This window comes from Canis lupus, chromosome 36 (genome assembly GCF_011100685.1).
Source record: "Canis lupus familiaris isolate Mischka breed German Shepherd chromosome 36, alternate assembly UU_Cfam_GSD_1.0, whole genome shotgun sequence".
NCBI lineage: Eukaryota > Metazoa > Chordata > Mammalia > Carnivora > Canidae > Canis > Canis lupus.
The window spans coordinates 7,695,229-7,708,977 of record NC_049257.1 but is presented as its reverse complement, the minus strand read 5'-3'; the positions used below and the strand labels follow the sequence as shown (position 1 = coordinate 7,708,977).

Genomic DNA, 13,749 nt, shown 5'->3' with positions numbered 1-13,749 from the left:
TTAAACAATTAGTAAGATCAATACTGAACTACCAAAAAAAAAAATACTGAACTACCTGTAAAATTACAGTGAAATTCGAGCCATTAATCTAAACAGCACAATGACAGCATATTATACTCTATCCTTACCTATTTATTGTAATCTGGTCATTGGAGGGGGCATCTTTCAAAGCAATTACTTCAGATTTTTAAAGTTACCTTGGAACTTAGCCACACAGTAAATTGTAAATTTTCTCACATATATTTTGGGATATATCTATAAAATTTTTAAAAATAGGGCAAAAATATGTTTAATTACCCAAAATAACCAAACCAATTATGCATCCTGTTTTCAGCCATATCTGTAGATAAAAGAGCTTGCATCATTTCAGCAGATATTAATGTAATCTATTTCACAATTCACAACTGTTAGAATGCCAAAAGTGAGGGCTCGCTACAAAATGAGGAAAAACAAATGGTACACTGTGACGGAGTAACTGAGCTAGTACAGGGATATACAGCAAATAAATGATAACTGATTTCCTTGTTTTCATTATAGCAAATTTTAACCTGCCAAAACAATCTATGATTTAAGTGAGCAGCTAGTAATTGAGCATTATAAGGGGTTTCCAACAGGAAATTAAGACATATGCTTGTGTCAGGACCAAAAATTTAAGATAATTGACCCTTTCAGTGACTTCCAAATTAAGGTTCTTTGAAAAGGTCAGATGATAATGTAAAGAGCCCTTACCTTTCAGCACTTTGCATTTGATTTTTCTGCAGATGGGTTATTTTTTTTTTAAAGATTTATTTATTTATTTGAGAGAAAGTAGGGAGTATGAGTAAGGGGGAAGGGCAGAGGAGGAGGGGCTGAGGGGGAGCCAACTCCTCGCTGAGCAGGGAGCCTGATGTGTGGCTCAAACCCAGGACCCCAGGATCATGACCTGAGCCAAAGGCAGATGGTAAACCAACTGAGCCACCCAGGCGCCCTCTGTAGATGGAGTATTAACTGTGTTTAGATCATCTAGTCTCATCTCCCTCTATCCTCATTGGTTCCAGCTGAGTATGGAAAGGCATGAGTCTGAGCAGGCGTCTGGCTGCATTAACAAGCCAAATAAAAATGATCTGGAGGAGACACTCCTGAGGGGGATACTCTGTAGACCTACGCACAAGCTACGACATATGAAAGCACTTAAACTAACCCAATAAAAGGAAGAGAAGTTGTATTGTATGAATTAAGTGTTTTTTTCAATTTTTTTCATCACAGACTCCGTGTATACAGAACGTTACATGGGTTTGCCAACTCCAGAAGACAACCTTGACTATTACAGGGTAAGAGATGAGAAACCAGATCCATTTTATAACCTATTTATAAGTTGTTTAAGAACATCTTTAAGTGTATCTATTCTAAAAAATATATATTTTTTATTTCCAACAAAATTCTTGTTAAAAAGAAATAACACAGGTGGTTTAGAGATACTCCACTAGCTTCCCCTACTATATTCTGCATTAATTACAGTCTTTATCGTATGCTATATAGGTCACAATATGCATTCATTTGGAAATACAAAGCAACACCAGATAATTACTTTAATTATAAAAATTTCATTTAGAAAACATGTCATATTCGACATATTCCTTTAAAGCCCAGAAGACTCTCTAAACCTTTAGCTATATATTAAAATTTCTGTGGTATTAAAATTAAGATGTATGTACAGACCTATAATTTTCTTATTCATAGCCAGCTATGTGCAGTTTGTTCAAACAAGATATGGGTGAAGAGTACAATTGGACGGGGCCCCAAAAAGCCCTTGAGCCTCCATTTACTGAATAGCATTCAGGTGGTTGGCTGATGGGAAAACAAGTGGCAGGTTGCTCTGCAGACAGGCCATAGCATCTGAAATTTGGCCTGGAAGCCACTATCATTGGCAGCCACATGTGCTGGCTGGATGGCATGGCCGAGCCAGGGCACTCTCTCGGGTGCTACGCTGATGTAACCAGAGGTGCTGCTGATGTAACCAGAAGTGCTAGCCTAACCGCTAGGGACCTTCGTTGCACTTTGGCCCTTCCAAAACTTTCCTGAGTCTATGTGTCGTGTTCGTTGAAAAGCCCAAAACTTGCAGATGACAAGGTAAATCATCTCATGTTTACATTCTCCAAAGAAAATGCAAAATTCTTTTCATGACAATGAATTAAAAAAAGAGGAAAACAAAAACGAGAGTAAGTTAATACAATTTCTCATCTGGGCCGCAACTCTCAATACCTGGGCTTCACATTAATGCGCTGCTCTGAGCAGTGTTTGTACACTTTTATGAGATGTTACCCTTCCTATAGGTTCTGAAGCCACGTGACCAAAACGCAATAAAACCCAAATAAAATTTCCAGTTTTGCAACATAAGTATACACAGTTTAGTTTTATCTCTTTCAGCTTCATTTAGGAAGGTTTGGGGGAGGGGGGTGCAGGGAGGAGTATGTGGCTGCCTGTGCCTATGTGTGTGTTTTCCAGTCAAGATAGAAAAGTGACAACCTGTAAAGTGAGATGCACCAATCATCTTCCACTACACAGCAGTCCCATTGTCGGTTGTCCCCATTTCTGCCAGTTGTCCCCCACAATACTTTGGATTCAATTCTTCCCATTCCTTCTCCACATCCAATAAACTCCTTTAAACATCCTTTCCTTTCTTTGTCACCACATTGCCGCTGTCACATGACTATCTACTTTTCTAACAATAACCCAGTTGGTGTCCCCTTAGCTTGTCTTTCTATGCTCCCATCTTTACCACAAAGAGGCATGAGATTAGTCCCCGCATCCCCACATACAACACTGTCACAGGTCTTTCATGTGACTCAACTGAGTCCTACCCTGACTCTAATCAGGTGTTCAACATCCTTCTTACAATGGTCCAGTTCACTTGATTACACGTCACTGTTGTCTGAAAATTTCTGGGCCTTTCCCTTTTATGCCCTTCTGTTCCTTCTGCCTGGAATGTCATTTCTCCTATATCTCCATTTAGTAGGAAGTCTGCTCTTCCAGTGGACTAGCTGCCCCATTTGACTTTCATGACATTGTCTTGTAGATCTCTTAATCTTCGGTTTACCTATCTTGGACTCATGGTTATTTTGTACTTCCTAATACTGCAGTATTATTAACTGTTGAAGTATTTACTCAATACTGTATTCTTCAGATGACCCCATATGAAGTGTAAACCTTAAGACCTTTCCTGATTTAAGAACTTTTTGAAGGCAAACATTGTTATAAAAATTGCTTATCTCCATCACCTCTTTACATCTGGAATTTTCTTGTCTGTAACCTGACCAGGATGCTCACACTTGAAAACCATCCCTCCTGCAGTATGCCATATATGCTGAGCTGCCAAGGGACTTTTTCAAATATCCCAAGTACTAAAACTCCCGAAACCGAGATGTACTGTCCAGAACCCTCACCCTGACTCTAGAACCTGGTGGATGTTAAGTCAAAAGTTCATTCTTAAAATCCCATTCTGAAAAGTCTTTTTGAATCTAGAGGCACAGGGTCAAGCCCAAACCCTGACACCTGGGGAAGTCCATGGCACCTACCCTACTCCCCTCCATGAACATCAGCCAACAGCCAACAGGGTCTTTCCTCTTCAACCAGCCTTCCCCCTTTAGGACGGTTAGTTTCAACCTACCCTTTCATCCCACATCTTTTCCCAGACTTCCCTATGGGCTCCTCGGTCCCACATGGATCCCCTCCTCCCCATCTCCACTCGCCCTGAGGTGGCCATGTTCCTCTCTCCCCTTAGGTGTTCACTGCATGAGGTAGTCATGTAAATAGAAGTCACTTCCCACTGCCAATGGCAACACACGCACACTGGGTGCATAAAGTCACTCTTTCACTTCACTGCACAGATGGCACCCGAGGACTGTTTAATCCTTCCACGCCAGGAGTCGAGTTTTCTTGGCACAAAATTCAGTGCTGGCAATGGACACATTAAAACTGCCAGTACCAGGGAGCTAAAGGTTCCCAATGTGTTACTCGGATGAATGATTTGGGCGGGCGAGAGTTAAGGTGTGTGGGGAAGGGGAGGCAACGCTGCTGAATTGTTTCCACCCTGGTAAGTGCTTCCTCAGAGTGTGGAGAGCTGAATCTAAGTGCCTATATTTGGTGCACAGCAGGCTTTAGAATAAAGCTGCCCTCCTTTGTTTTTTAAATAAGCCTGTGCTTTTGTCTCTGGCAAGAATACATTCAAAGATTCTATTTTTCCTGCGAGGCCCCAGCTGCCCCTCTGGACCCCATCTTTTACTTTTCTTTCCCAGGTTGTTTTTATTTCTCTCTCTCTCTCTCTCCTTCTCTTTCTCTCCCTCCCTCCCTTCCTCCCTCCTCCCACACTTTTGGAAAAGACAAAGAAGACAATTCCTTAGAGGCTCTCAGTACCCTGTGCCTGTCTGTGGGTCAGAAGGGAAGAGTTTGAAAATGATTCCCATTTCGTCGGGGCCGCTGCCTCCCTGCAGTGCACCCAGGGTGGGAAGGACCAAAGCCCAAAGCTCCGCAGAAGGAAGGCCCTGATCTTTATTTACACTTGCAGTGCAGATATCAGCAGATATCATCAATAGAGTGGCCAGGATTGTAGCCTTTCTAAGAGAAGAGACAATTTTTAATTAAAAAAAAAAAAGAGAGAGAGAGAGAGAGAGAGAGAGACAGAGGATTCATTATTAGGTCACCGATGACCCAGATTTGGAAGAATTTGGAGAAACCCACATCACCAAGAGAAGCACATTTTGTGAAATAAAGGTCCTACTTGCGATTTAGGAAAGGAAATCCGAGAACCCGTTCGTATGCACAAATGGAACAGGTAGGGATGCCACGTGTAGTTGTTCAGCTCCCGCAGTGCCGAGGGCCAGTCTCTGCTTCATTCACTGAGACACGAACCTCTGGGGCTGCATCCAGCCAGGACTGCCTTTTCCTACTCGTACAGAGCTGCTGTGTAGATTAGCAGGCCCTGGACTAAGGCTCAGACCCACTGCAGTGGCATGAGCAGTGCCCCCCCCCCCAAGCCCTGGAGCTAATCCCCCACCTAGTGCCAAGGGGCAAGGCCCTGTAGCCCTGAGGAAACATCTCTGCGGTGAGTCTTGGTCCCCAGCAGACCACAATGGTGACAGATTTGAGCAAAAAGCACCGGCTGGGCAGTAAGAAAACCCTCACCCCCACTGGCAAAGAGCAAAGAGCAAGCACCGCCAGGGCCCGAGGAGCGTGTCGCTCACCAGCATGACAAGTGGCCCTTCACATGCTCCATCAGAGGCCTCGCAGTCAAACCTATTTAAAAACTCAACATCTGGCCAACTTTCACTCACTCAGAAACGGTGCCTGGGGTTCTAATTGCCCAGAAGTTTCTTACCTTGTTGGTGAGCAAAAGCAGACCCACAAAATGATCAAAGAGAAATGAAAGAGAGCAGGTAGGAAGAGTGAACCCGGGTATGACAGGTGCCCCCGAGTGCAGAAAGGACAGTGGTGCCCAAGCTGTGACAAGCCCCCAGAGGTTTGTCCTCCGGAGCATGTGGGGCCGGGAAGGGAAGTGGCCAGGAAGTTAGGGTTTCACATTCCCCCTCAACTCCTCTCAACTGATAGGGGGGCGGGGGGGGGGGGGAATCCAGCTTTCTTTATTCCATTCATTTTTTTTTTTCTTCACTTATTCATGAAGCGCTTGCTTCTATGGGCAGACACTATTCTGGGGTTCCTGTCTCCCTCAGTTCCCTGAGATGAGTGCTCTAGTTATCTTCATTTTATTGACGCTGAAACTGAGGCACAACCATGTTACATAACATGTAGATGCGGAGGGTAGGGAAGGGAGGGCCCTTCTGCAGGCCAACAAAGAGGGATTTAGGAGCCGAAGAGGGAGAGCGGAGACGCTCTCTGTGGGTTGCGGAGGGACAGGGGGCAGCAGCACAGCCCCACGGAGTAGCAGGTACAGCTGGTTTTCCGGGGATTTGTGAAGCAGGTTGGATGAACCGACGGATATCATGGAAGCAGGGCGTGGGAAGAGCAGGCCAAATGGTGGCCTCTACGGCAGGCCACAGCCTGCGGCGGGCGGGAAGGGATCCATGAATACGCAGAGCAGCAGAAGATCAAGGGCAGGAGAGATGGGGCCCAAGTCCTGAGCCTGGTTGCCAAGAGAAGAGGGCAGCCTGGAACACACAGAAGGGACTGATTTAACTTGTAGAGGAGATTTATTTTGCATTTTGCTCAAAATTTGATAGGCTTTTGGCAAGTGTACGAAACAGTCATAGATTTGGCAGTCTTCTGCTAGCAGATTTGAAATGTTCAATCCTTAAGAACTGCTGCATCGTTAGGTTATGCAAAACAGGGTGCAATTTTGTAAATATGCCATCTTGTACTGATTTGACATTTGTTCTATTATCCCAGAATATGCCAAAGGGAGAGAGACCTTCAGATTTAAGCCAAACCTTAACTTGTTTGTTGAGTGCTGATAAAATGTTGACTGCTGTGTGATCTTTAAAGAAGCCAGTGTTGCTTGGTGAGGACTGAGGTAGAGCCCCCTGTCGGGTTGATGGGTTCTCTTTCCTTGGCATCTCACCGATACAGTTGTTTGATAGAATGTAAACAAGTAAAACATCCGATATAGTGGGTGGAAAGTATTTTTTTCTCAGAGATTTTCTGTGGCCTCTGTTTTCTGTGGCATTAGCGGTGCTTCCCAGAATAGCATTACTTAATGCCAGCTAGTTAGCAGGATTTGGTTGCAAGCGGGAGGATGCACAGAGGAAGCCGGTGCGGCCGTCCCATCGCACTGACGTGCGGGGTGGTCCATCAGACCAGGGGCCGTTTGCTCTCCCTACGAGAGTCTGGAAATGGTGATGGGTTGTTGGCTGGGACGCGAAGGGACACTAGGCCGTAACGTTAAGGGGCGCGGGCTTCGGAGTTAGACCTCGGCTCAAATTTGGCTTCCACCACGTGCCAGCAGTGTGCGCTTGGAGAGGTTAAGTAAGCTCTCGGGACCTCAGTCTCCTCATCTGGATAATGGGAAGAATCAAGCCTCCCCCCACAGGGTTAGTGAAGGGATTAAATGGGACACCTGCGCCTGCCTTGAGGTAGGCCTCGGCAACGCGGCAACCGATCATCCTCAGGACGCCACTTGTCCTTGGGGTTCCTCGATGGCCCAAGGGTGGCCTAAAAACGGTCAGAACTTCTGTTCCTCACAGTGCCCCACCGCTCTCATCAGCTCTCTCTTTATTTCAAAAATACAAAGATTTATTTGCTGGAAGGTAACTGAGGAACCAGCGTGATCCAACAAGCAGCTACAGATGGTTCTTCCAGGGCTTGAGGGAAAAGCTCCTCACAGAGATGCTGTGGAATCGGCACTGCCACTGGACCAATCCTTCCCACTTCGTTTTGCCAGACTGTTGCTGACAGCGGGGCTCTCCGGAAGTTTCTAGCCTCGGGAGAGTGCCAACTGCACCACCATTGCATCCTTGCCCATTTATCACTCTGAGCTTCCTTTTTAGTAGCTGGTGATAGACTATTCGGCTTCTAACTTAGTCATCCATTTCCTTTTCTATTTCTGTTTCCATCGATAGGCAAATGGGGATTATCCTATTTTAGTGGGTTAAAATAGCACGATGGCGTTATTGCCGATTATTAACCGCACCTGCGGTGAGGGCGGGCTCTGTGGCTCCGGCGTGGGCCGAGGCCGTCCGCGGGGTGGAGCGGGCCGCGCGGTGGGCCGCCGAGGGTCCCTCTTCCCTGAGAAGCCCGCATTCTGGGGTCCGGTAGGGCACGATCGCGGTGCCAGGGGCAAGGTGCCACCGCCGCGTCTGGGGGGGGGCGGGCGGGGAGCCCTGCTCTCTGCTGCCAGAGAGCCTGAGAGGGGCTGGGTGCTCCCGGCTGCCCGTGCACCTGCCCACCTCGCGGGGAGGCCCCTCTGGATGCTTCTCCGGGGAGCAGGGCGATGTGTGCATGGAACCGGCACACCTAGCTCACCGTCGCAGGGGAAGCTTTTGTTTTATTTTTTCTCTTGCTGCATTAAAGTATTTGTCTTTCTTTCTTTGTAGTGTAATATTGTTAATGTAAAACAATTTGCATCATGACACTTTTATCACAGTTTTCGTCTTTTTCTCAGTATGTTGCATTTCTCACCATGTCTAGTTCATCACAGCTACAGTGTGTACATCACAACATTTATCTTAGGCTCAGGGTTTTACTTGTTTATAAAAATTGTCTTCTTTCAGCCTGTATTCACTCCATTTAAGAAAAAAAAAAGGCAGCCAGAAACTGTTTTGGTCCAAACTCCAGTAGTTATCACATTCCTTGCTAACTGTCCTGCGTATTTATATGTCTCCTAACTATTACTCTATGTTTCAATGACATTTCTCAGTTTTATGGCTCGTGGAGGTTGTAGGAGCAGCTTTGGCGGTGCAGGCTGCCAAGCCAGGAGGGCCGGTGGGGCTCTCGGAGGTGAGGCGAGGGCCCGCGCCGTGTGGCCGGGTCCCCGCGGGCAGGCTGCGGGGAGCTGCGGGGAGCTGCGGGGAGCTGCGGGCTTGCAGAGCGCGAGGCTGGGCGCGGCCCTAGCAAGCACCGGGGCAGGTGTGCGCCGGCCGGGCCTGCACGACGGCTGGGGGGGGGGGGGGCGGGGGGAGCGCCCGGGAGCGCCGGGGAGCGCTGGGGCCTGGGGGCGGGCGGGCGGCGGCGAGCCCCGGCCTCTGGCGGCGCGGCTGGGAAGCGGCTCTGCAGCCCCGGGCCCCGGCGGGGTTGGCTCCCGCCGCCGCCTCCGCGGGGAGCACGGCCGCCCCGGACGCCGCCGCTGGGGCTCCGCTGCCCGCCCCCCGCCCCCCGGCGCCTCGGCCGCCCCCAGGCCCGCCCCCCGCGCCGCTTGGAATTGCAGCGGCCTCGGTGCAGACGGCGTCCCGCGTGCGGATGCCGCCCCGCGCGAGCCCCTCCTCCTGGTGGCGGGGGCCCCGCGGGGGAGCAGGGGGAGCAGGACTGGGCAGGGTCGCACCGGGCAGCGCCCCTCCCGACGCCCGCACTGCGCAGAAGCCGAGCCTGGGGAGCAGCCTGCCCCGGGGGGTGGCTCCCAGACCCCGTGACCCCCGCCGGCCAGGGGGGCCCCGTCGGGGCACAGGGAGCCGGCGTTCCCCACAAGGGCGCCTGCAAATGCAAGCCGTGGCTCTCAGAAAGTTGACTTTGATTCACCAAGATGCAGGAGGACTTGCAAAGGCACCGGAGAACCGCTGGCCCTTCCTCGGCCCAACACGCAGGGAGACCACAGACGTGGACCCCGGCACCCCGAGCTTCCTCCGAACTTTGCACACATCCCCGAATCCAGACCCGATGACCAGCTCCGTGCCCTCGAAGGCTTTCTCATCCTGAGCCCCCCCCCCCCCACCTCCCCATGCCAGGTGTGCGGCCTCAAGGAGGCGGGTCTTCAGAGAGCTTACCTCCCCATTTCTGGCCCTATTTCTCTGGCCCACTAGGCAATGGCTTGATCCAGTGGCAGGATTTTCCCTAATACAGAAGGAGGCAGACGACAACAACCCACCGATTTCCTAAGGCCACGCTTGATCTTTTTCACCCCTTTCCCCTCCCATATGTCACATTTGCCTAGGTTTGGAACATCTGTTCCCAAAGAGGTAGTACTTCCTTCTCACTCATTGCCTAGCAATGTGGACCAAAGTTCATATGACATATTGCAGAGTGTGTTTAGTTGCAAATGCTATGTACAGGCTCTTTGAAATGTAGCATGTATGGCACCATGTGACACACGGTTGCCATGGCAATACACTTTTTGGCTGAACTACAGCACAAGCCCATGAACATACATTGCTAATAGGAGACTCTGCCCCGCGCTAATGCACAGGCCACAGCCAGCCCGGGATCTGGGCCTCGGGGCCGGCGCGCAGCCCCGGTGGCAGGTGCCCCCTGCCTGCGTGTGCGAGGAAGATGTGGCGTCCCCCCTTTCCAGTCCCGTCTCCCAGGCTCGGGGCATGCTGTGCATTCTGCTGTGCATGGAGACAGCATTTGCTTAAATATCGGTTTGCTATATTTTGTATCAAAGGGGGCCCCAGCTGAAAACATTTTATTTTGTAAACTGAAGTGAAAAATCAGTTTATGGCAGATCTTTTTTTGAATAATGACATTCTTTTTCCCAATTCCAGAATTCAACAGTCATGAGCAGAGCTGAAAATTTTAAACAAGTTGAGTACCTCCTTATTCATGGAACAGCAGATGGTGAGTTTCAGTTAATTAGACTTTTTAGTATCACAGACAGGTTTGCAATTTCACTACTGACAAAACAAAAGCATGAGGGGCAAGACTGTTACATTTACTTCAATAAAACAGTGTTGCTTTCCACAACTCACTTGTCTTGGGCTAAATGGGATGCTAAGTCCTAGAACTTCAAATAGTCCCTTTCTTCCCGTGCCTTTCCCACCCTTCCTATCAGGAAAGGAGCGGCTATTAGTTACTTTACGTTTCCTTTCTCTCCTTGCAGACAACGTTCACTTTCAGCAGTCGGCCCAGATCTCCAAAGCCCTGGTGGATGCTGGAGTGGATTTCCAAGCAATGGTACAGCAAACCGTGGTGCAAAAGGAGGGAGCTTGCCGGTGGGGCCTTGGTTTCCCCTGGCGGGGCTCCTTCTCCTCCAGCAGGCCCAGGAGATAGGGACAGGATTCCAAGGGGTTTTGTTTTTGCAACGAGGAGTCAGAAGTGGTACCCTTAAGCCACAGACAGAGTCATGTTCAAAACTCTTGGAGACTCGGGGGTTGAGAAGCACAACGTATCCTGGGAGTGTCAAAACAGTGCTCTCCTATCCATGTGGCTGCTCAGGCTCTCCCTGTTTGGATTCGGAAGTAATCACTTACTCAGTAAACGTGCCGCAGAGTAATTCTAACGTGAAACCAGCATGATAGGAGCTCAGCTCCAATATGAAAATAAATCCGTTTCTGTCTAGTATGTATTACTAGCCAGTCTAACAACAGTGGGACGTTAATAAGCGGCCTGCTTCGGTTTTTGCAAGTGCAACATTATCTTTTGTTGAACGACCACAGGCAATGAACAATTAGGTTTGTTTTATATGAGAGTTGGAAATGGCTCAGAGCTGGTATTGCCTGTATAGTGGGCTGTTTGTAGGCATTAAATCAAATTCATCTTCTACACAAGACCTTTTCAGATCAAGAAGAAAATAAGAGGCTTTATGTGTAGGTATGACATATATACACGCGTATGTTTGTATACTTACATGTGTATGCATGTGCGTTGCACTAAATATTTTTGTGCAAAAATACTTTCTTGCCTGTATTAGCTAGAAAACCTACTTTTCTTCATTCTCTCCATACACACACACACACACACACACACACACACACAACCTTGCTCTGTGATCAGTTCACATGGTGCCCATTATATCAGAATGAGACAGTTAGTTGATACCAAAGAAACCTGGCATATGCCTTTTGGGGTCGGATCCTTATGAGAGGTTGAGGTTTCTTTTTCTACCACTCAAAGAAATGACATGATACTTTAGGCAATTTCTAAGAGTTTATTTAAGTCTCTGCAATTTATGTTTGCCAAGTAGTGACTTCTCACTTGTTTAATATGGGATGCGTTGACACATTTTTGCCTCAGGTCATCAACACTTTCATAAATGTCAGACGTACAGATAGAAAATTCTAGTGAAAAACCAACGTGTTTGCAAAATAGCGCATTTGACTTTTGACCTCATGTTAAACATATATGTGAAATGTTGAAATAGATTTTTCTAGTACTTTGGTAACATATATTAGGAAAAAGTGCTTTTAAAAAACTCATTTAATGTAGTTTCTCTTATTGCAGTGTAGGAGAAATCTGGCACTTGATAACACTTAATTAAAACTAGCGTGCTTTAATGGCATAAACATTCTCTCCTGTGCATAATGTAGTTCTAAGTGTCCTCTGATTCAAGTCTGAAAATGGATTTGGATAGTTTAATTAGAATATACATACCCTTAAAACAATTTTTTTGACTCTATGTATGGTTCGTGAGAGCCTATTTGATTTTTTTTTTTTTTAAAGAGTAGGATAACTGACATCCTAATTCTGACCTTTCTCTTTCTCTGCAGTGGTATACAGACGAAGACCATGGGATTGCCAGCAGCACAGCACACCAACATATATATACCCACATGAGCCACTTCATAAAACAATGCTTCTCTTTACCTTAGCACCTCAAAACAGCATGTCAGACCTTATTAAAAGCCATTTTTTGTTCTCACTATCTCAAAACTGAACTGTTAAGATGATGATCTAAAAAAAAAAAAAAAGTACACTCAAATCAAGAAATTCAAGGTTACGTTTGTTCCTGGATTTACATCTGTAACCCTGAGTAGGGACTTCTGTGTTCGCAACAGATTATTACCTTCCTGAAGTCTGAATTATTCCGTCTGGGTTTGTTTATTATTTAAAATCATTTCCACATCAGTTGCTGAAACAACAAATATGAATTGTCTTTATGGAAGCTTTGCATAGGTTCCCTGAGAAGCATTTTATTTTTGTCTAACTGGACTAGTCCAAGATCTCATCCTCTTCTTTAAAGGGATGGCAAGGTGTGGGCAGTGAGGTCACTGGGGCAGGGGTAAGGAGAGAAAGGTGGAGGAAAGAAGTAGTAGGCATGGCTGGGAACCCAAGTCCGAGCACGATGACCCGACCAGGCTACTGTCAGCAACTCTTGGAGAAGAGCTGTTCACAGCCAGACTGGCACGGTTTTCTGAGAAAGACTATTCAAACAGTCTCAGGAAATCATATATGCAAAGCACTGACTTCTGAGTAAAACCACAGCAGTTGAATAGACTCCAAAGAAATGAGAGGGAATCTGCCAACAATACAAGTCCCCCAGGTGCCAGTTATGGCTATAGGTGCTACAAAAACACAGCAAGGGGGAGGGGGAAGCATTGTAAATGTGCCTTAAAAAATACTGATGTTTCCTAGTGAAAGAGGCAGCTTGGAACTGAGATGTGAACACATCAGCTTGCCCTGTTAAGAGATGAAAATATTTGTATCACAAATTCTAACTTGAAGGAGTCCTTGCATCAATTTTTCTTAGTTCATTTCTTTGAGCATCTTAATTAAAAGAATATTTTAACTTCCTTGGGCTTGCTTTTAAAAATCGAAAATAAACTACAAAGTTACATATTATTATTCCCATACTACATACTGTGGAATTTCTCCTGGTCATTTAATAAATGTTCCTTCATTTTTTCAGAGGTAATGCGTTTTTTGTCTTGAATGAGACCTAAACCACATTGGCATATGGACACGCTTATCCAGAAAGGCTCTTGTTTATTTTGCTTGTTATCCCAGTCTGCCTTGTAAACATGGAGAGAGTTCAGTTTTTGTAAAAAAAAAAAAAAAAAAAAAAAAGATACATATAAATGTGTTAAATTAAGCAGTTCCTAGGGCTTTTATGTAATACATATACAATTTGCTACCACACACATATATAGCTTTTGAAAAACCCAGGTAACTTTTATTTTTTTATGTAATATAAAATTTATTATTTTATTCCAGGAAGCTATGATGGGGCTCATGTTATAAGAACAAATAACATCAATAATATCATCTCAGTTAAGAAAAAAAAAGTTACTTAAGTGTTTGACTATTTTTGGCTGACATATCTATATTAATGAAAGCATAGATTTCAGATGCTGAATTTAGTCTAGCAGATAACTGAGGAAACATGATTTTTTTTTTGTTCAGTTTGCAAAATGGCCTCATTTTTTTTAATTGGTTTTATGAACTCAAACTTAGCTT

At 46.3% G+C, this 13,749-nt stretch overlaps 1 protein-coding gene across 2 annotated transcripts in view; it reads left to right on the top strand.

The window, feature by feature from the left end:
* Positions 1–13,202, top strand: part of DPP4 (dipeptidyl peptidase 4) — a 78,402-nt gene extending 65,200 nt beyond the window's left edge. Inside the window, exons 23-26 of one of the 2 annotated variants that reach the window (XM_038584662.1) lie at positions 1,246–1,310; positions 10,122–10,194; positions 10,457–10,530; positions 12,063–13,202. In XM_038584662.1, coding sequence (XP_038440590.1) covers positions 1,246–1,310; positions 10,122–10,194; positions 10,457–10,530; positions 12,063–12,164 — 314 coding nt within the window. In that variant the 3' untranslated portion in view covers positions 12,165–13,202. The remainder of the gene's footprint in view (positions 1–1,245; positions 1,311–10,121; positions 10,195–10,456; positions 10,531–12,062) is intronic. The other variant, XM_038584663.1, reaches the window with a different exon arrangement.
* The last annotated feature ends 547 nt before the right edge of the window (positions 13,203–13,749 follow it).